The following is a 6,403-nucleotide window of genomic DNA, read 5'->3' as shown; positions in this document are numbered from 1 at the left end:
TCCTCAGATGCCCCCTCTTACCTGGGCAGCCTGGACCTGGGGTGTGCAGGGAATCAGGGGAAGGAGGGAAATGTTCACCTTGGGGTGGGTGGCCGGCAGTTCCTGGGTCAGGGATGCAATGCTGGAGAAGTGTTTGGGATCAGGGGTCCCACAGGCCTTGTGGTTGGGCGGGTGTCTTGGCAGGAGGTTCCTGGCTGTGCTGAGGCTGCCTCTGCCCCTTTCTTCACTGCACCCACAGTCTTTGGCACAGCCTGGCACTCACTGAAAAGATAAGCTCCCCACTTAGCCCAGGAGAACCTGGAAGGGGTTAGAGCCTGGAGTTGTGACCCTGCAGGATCCAGATCCAACTTCTGAGACAGCAGCCCTGGTTGACCATGATCCAGTCCCCCACATTCTCTGGGGAGCAGCCTGGACTGGACAAGGCTGGGTGGGGATGCTGGGTGTGTTTCCAAGGTCCATGATCCATTTCCTAGTGATTTCTACAAGTCAGGGTAATGTAGGAAATATACACAATTAAGTCAATAAAGTAAAATCACACTGCACTTTCTAATAAACTACAGAGCAAGGCTTCCTTGGTCACCAACAGGAAGAGAAGCTGTTATGGGGAGGATGTTCTGAGGGCTGGCAGGGGTTAGAGGGATTGGGCAGGATCCAGGGAGGAGAGTTAATTCTCGTCTCCTTAGTGTACGGACCTCCTTAACATCTTAGCCATGTTTTCTAGGACAATGGAACCATAAGAAACATTCCTGTAGGATCTTAGAAGGACTGGCATGTGGAGAGGACACGTCATCCACATGGCCCTTGGGCCTCCTTCTCCCAGGCACTAGTGACTCCCAGGACACTTCAGAGAGCATCACCCACCCTATGGCAGCAAACAACCACTCAGACGTGGTAGAATTTGTCCTGCAGGGATTCTCAGAAAATCCCCGGCTCCACAGTTTCTTCATCATTCTCTTCTTCCTCCTTTATCAGACTGCTCTTGCAGGGAATGGTCTCATCCTCATGGCCATCTGCCTGAATCCTGCCCTCCACACCCCAATGTACTTCTTTCTTAGCAACCTGGCTATCTTGGACATTGTCTGCACATCCACAATTCTCCCCAAGTTGCTGGAGAACCTGCTGGGCAAGGGCAGCACCATCTCTTATGAAGGTTGCTTGACCCAGCTCTTCTTCCTGACATGGATCCTGGGGGCAGAGCTGCTCTTGCTCACGCTAATGGCTTATGACCGCTATGTGGCCATCTGTCAGCCCCTGCACTATCACACACTGATGAGCAGGTCCCTCTGTGTCCTGCTGGCAGGAAGTGTGTGGGTGGTCAGTGGGTTTGACTCCTCTGTCCACACTGGCCTGATGGCAAGGCTAACATTCTGTGGCCCAAATCATATCCCTCATTTCCTTTGTGAAATCCCCACACTGCTGCAGCTTGCCTGTAGCTCAACAAAGCTGAATAACATCATGATTGTCATTGCAGATGTTTTCTTTGGGGTGATCAACTTCCTTCTCACCATGTTGTCCTATGCCTTTATAATAGCCAGCATCCTACGCATCCGCTCAGCTGAGGGCAAACGAAGGGCCTTCTCCACCTGTTCTTCCCACCTCCTGGTTGTCTGTGTGTACTACTCCACTGTCATCTACACTTACATCCTCCCAGGGTCTGGGTCCTCCTTGGAAAATGGAAAAGTGGTCGCCGTCATGTACACGGCAGTCAGTCCCACCCTGAACCCACTCATCTACACTCTGCGCAACAAAGACGTAAAAGTCGCCCTCAGGCGGGTGTTTCCTACATTCTGTAAATGAAACGAAATGGCCAAGGGTAATTTTGTAGTTAACATATTTCAAAAAAATGAGTTTGAGTATCCAAAGAGAAGAGAAGGTTGTTCATGTGATAGATCTAGAAACAATGTGCTCTCCCTGTGGGAACTTTCTATGTGGAACTTTCAACTTTCCATTATCTAACTGTGGATGCTGTCAGTGCTTCAGGGGAGCAGTAAGTGGCGGGGGGGGGGGGGGGGGGGGGGGGGGAGGGCGGTGGACCACAGGGAGAGTGAGTAGCCAGGAGGAACAACAGGAGGCCAAGTCCTGTATTCCCTCTGCATTGTCCCTCTGCTGTTTTCACCTCCACATGAATACCAGGGCTGTACCCTTCCCATGCAGGAGCTGCTGGTCACTTTCTTTTTCATAGTGTGGTTCTGGTTCTGTACTGATGCCCATTATGTTCATTGCTTGGTGCATATTTTCATGGGTTTTCTTGATATCTCAATTTGGAGAACCTCAACTGGACCCTGATTCTCCCATCCACCTCTTCTTGGTGTAAATTTGGGAAGTAACAAACTTCTCCTAACCATGTCCATGGTACCATGGAGAAGATGACAGGGACATTAGGTAGTCTTTCTTGTCAGAGACCTGTAGAAAGGAGTTTTATTTTTGTCCAATTTTCCTTTCACAAATAAGCACCATCTGTCTTTAATCAAGAAACTTTGTCATTGCAGAAGAGAGGGTATATTGGACCTTTAGTTTGAACAAAAGGTCTTCAACATATAGTTTTATGAGGTCAGTTCCTCCACAGTGTCATTTTATTTCCATGTTATTAATTATTATTAGTTTTCTCCTCTGATTCTTGCCTCCAAATGTTTGTATCCTCACTGCTTCAGCTTGGAGTCTCTTCTAACAATTTCATCCATGTCCACATCTACATTCACCCTTAGTATTTGCCAGTGAAACTCAAATTTACACCTGAAGTCCATTCCTCACCTCTAGGCCCCAAACCCTTCAATAAACTGCCTAGCTAGCATAGTACTGGGAAATTTTCCAGGGATGCCTTCAGCAGTCTATATGGACAATCTTTTTTTTTTTTTTTTTCACATCTGCTCCTAATAATGTTATTTTATTTTATTTTATTTTTTTTATTGAATTTGTAAAAATATTACATTAAAAAAACAATATGAGGTCCCATTCAACCCCACCACCCCCACCCCACCATTCCCCCCCCCCCCCCAGCAACACTCACTCCCATCATTATGATACATCCATTGCATTTGGTAAGTACATCTCTGGGAATCTCTGCATCTCATGGCCAATGGTCCACATCATGGCCCATACTCTCCCACATTCCATCCAGTGGGCCCTGGGAGGATTTACAATGTCCGGTGATTGCCCCTGCAGCACCATCCAGGGCAACTCTAAGTCCCAAAGGCGCCTCCACATCTCATCTCTTCCTGCTATTCCCCATACCCATATCAGCCACCATGTCCACTTTTCTCACTCCACTCCAATGCCACCTTTTCTCTGTATATGGACAATCTTCACTTCCCTCAATCTCACCTATTTTTGAGTCACAATTACTGAAAATGTCTTGATCTCCTCTCATAACTTCTTCCTCTAATCCTTTTGATTTATTTTTAACACCTCTCATATTTGACACTTCTGCCATCTCTAACACTCACCCCAAGATGCCAAGGGGTCCTTGCTGGATAATGTGACCCCTTCCACCTCATATTCTTCAATTATTGACATCTCTAATTCTGTTTTCCATCCTTTATTCAGAATTATAAACTACACAACATTTTATCATGAAAGTTTCAAGCCTATACAAAGTTGAAAGAATTTTACAGTGAACACATGTGGTCTCAATACCTAAGTTCCACCATTATTTGTTCCTACACTTGTTTTATTATTTATTCATTTATCAGTTCATCTTGCCTTTATGGATTTCAAAAAAGTTGCAAATCTTTTATGCTTCTCCTTAAATACTTCACTGTGTATATCTATAATAAGATATCTTTATCTATTTCTATTTTTTTTTCCTTTTGAGGTAAAATTTTCAAAGAAATGCATAAAGGTGCACATTTTCTGAGTTTTGACAACTAAATACAGCTGTGTAAGACTATACTTTCAGGGATCATTTCTATAGTTGTTAAATACAGCTGTGTAAAGGCCTAGAGCAGCACTGTGCCTAAGAGTTCCCTCCTGACAGCCTCCGTGTTACACAAATGTGGCCAGTCTCGAAGCCAAACTCAGCATGTAACTGCAATGCCTTCCCCCCAGCGTGGGACATGACACCCAGGGATGAGCCTCCCTGGCACCGAGGGACCAAGTACCAGCTGATGATGTAACTAGAAAATGACCTTGAATTGAAGGTTCAACACAGACCAGCAGAATATCCCTGTCTACATATAATAACAAGAGTTAAAAATGCTGTTTGACCTAAAGTAAGGGGGAAATGGAAAGTACAAATGAGTTTATATGGCTATGAGTCTCTAAAAAAGAGTCTGGAGGTTGTCAGAAGGATTGCCCTTATGCACACCTGAGAAAGGTCTCAGAGACAGATAAAGTAGATACAACCCCAGGTATTGGTTCTTTTGGGGGCTAAAGAGACCCACAGGTTCTATGGTCATGGCAGATAGAGTTCGCTGCCGTGTCAGTTGGCCCTTCTTTGGAACTGGTGTTTCTGCTTGATGGAGCTGGACTCAGATGGGATCTCTTTTCACAAGCCTTTCATGCTACTTTACTGGAATTGTAGTTGGTGCTGGGGCTTAAGATATATCTAGGGGATTTGAATCTCTGGACTGACAATATGATAGCCAGGCCCTGAGCCTCAACAGACTTCAGCTCCTACACTCTGATTTATTGGACTTACCCCACTCAGCTAACATGGAGTTGAAGAATGTCAACCACCTCACCATGGAGTCTAGAGTGCCTACAACTGGAAGCAGGAGGATTACATCCAGTATCCATGTGGAATCTAAACCCCCTCTTGACATAGATGTGGAATGGACACAACCAAGCCAAGGTCCACAGGAAGGAGGAATACAGTAAGGATTAGAGTGGACTTAATGATATTCTATTCATGAACTATTGTGGTTAGTAATCGAGAAAATGTGGCATTGGTGTGGAAAAAGTGGCCATGGTGGCTGCTGGGTGTGGGGAATGGGAGGAAGATATGAGATGTGGAGGCATTTTCGGGACTTGGAGTTGTCCTGAGTGGTGCTGTAGGGACAATTGCTGGACATTGTATGTCCTCCCATGGTCCACTGGATGGAACGTGGGAGAGTGTGGGCTATGGTGTGGACCACAGGCCATGGGGTGCAGCGATGCCCAGAGATGTACTCACCAGATGCAATGGATGTGTCATGATGATGGGGGAGAGTGTTACTGTCGGGGGAGTGGTGGGGTGGGGGCGGTGGAGGTGAATGGGACCTCATATTTTTTGAATGTAATATTTTTAAAACATGAATAAATAAAATACAAGTAAAAAAAATAAATACAGCTGTGTAAACCAAATCCTTATCAGGATATAGTACTTAACTTCCATCCCTGAATTTCTTCTTGTTCCTTCTCAAAGTCATCACCATTCATATTTTTTCCACCATTGATCAATTTTACATATTTTTGAACAACATAATAATGGAATTGTAGAGGACATAAGACTTCTTTCACATAGTTTTAAGACTCATTCACCTTGTTGAACATTTCATTAACTTAATCATGTTCATTTTTTACTTTTCCACTGTTTAATGACAACATATTTTATTTATCCATTCATACCTTTTCAGACAGTTGTATTATTTCCAAATTTGTGTATTATGAATATAATTTGACCAGATCCATACTGAACACTTTCCTCCTTGTGAGGGATACCAGGTGGCCTCCTAATATTTAATTGCCTGTTTTCAGATCATCTCAGGTCCCGTTCTCCATCTTGTGAATGAGGATCTTTGTGGTGGGATCTGCCAGGTGCACAGTTCTGAGCCTTCCCAGGTGGCTGGACACTGAGGGCACTGAGTCTGTGTGGGCACTTTGGGAAATACTATTGTATGTTCATGTTGTGAGGCTAACACCTGAAATAGAGCTGGATACCCATCTTGATAGAGACCTAGTGAATGTGAATGAGAAAGAGCATTGTCTTTGCCTTCTTCTAGATGGAAGAACCTGAGTTCTGAGTTCTGTGACCTGTGCATGGTGGCTTGTTTGGTCTTTGGTTCTCTGGTGAGTTTGTCTGCATCCTCATGTCAGTGTGGTGGGACAGGCAGATCTTGCTGATCCCCTGCCTTCCAGCCTCCCTCCTCATCTCCTCATTCTAGTTCCCAAGTACCTTTTGTGCGTGGAATCATGTGGGAAGACCGTGAAGGAACATCTGAGGCAGAAATAAATTCTGAAACAGAGCCCAGGCAGGAAATGCCTGCTTTCCATGGCCTTCCTTCCTTCCTGGACCTGCCTAGTGTAAGGGGGCAGAGGACAGCCAGATGCTGGGCTATCATGAGAGAGCTCCCTGCCTCCTGCTCCATCTCCCTTCTCAGATGGTCTCCTTTGGGGTGTTAATGCCCCCCCTTTGGGTGTAACCTTCATGAGAACCCCAGGCCCTGATTTCCTCCCCCCACAATGCCTTGACCTCACATGGTGCCCC

At 45.5% G+C, this 6,403-nt stretch overlaps 1 protein-coding gene across 1 annotated transcript; it reads left to right on the top strand.

Annotated features, from left to right (window-relative positions):
• The first annotated feature begins 864 nt into the window (after positions 1 to 864).
• On the top strand, positions 865 to 1,797 carry LOC101424156 (olfactory receptor 13A1-like). Its single transcript, XM_004458809.1, has one exon. It carries the CDS (start codon positions 865 to 867, stop codon positions 1,795 to 1,797), a length of 933 nt encoding a protein of 310 aa, XP_004458866.1.
• The last annotated feature ends 4,606 nt before the right edge of the window (positions 1,798 to 6,403 follow it).

This window comes from Dasypus novemcinctus, chromosome 6 (assembly GCF_030445035.2).
Source record: "Dasypus novemcinctus isolate mDasNov1 chromosome 6, mDasNov1.1.hap2, whole genome shotgun sequence".
Taxonomy (NCBI): Eukaryota; Metazoa; Chordata; class Mammalia; order Cingulata; family Dasypodidae; genus Dasypus; species Dasypus novemcinctus.
The sequence above is the reverse complement of the archived record's forward strand: the minus strand, read 5'-3'. Positions and strand labels throughout refer to the sequence as shown.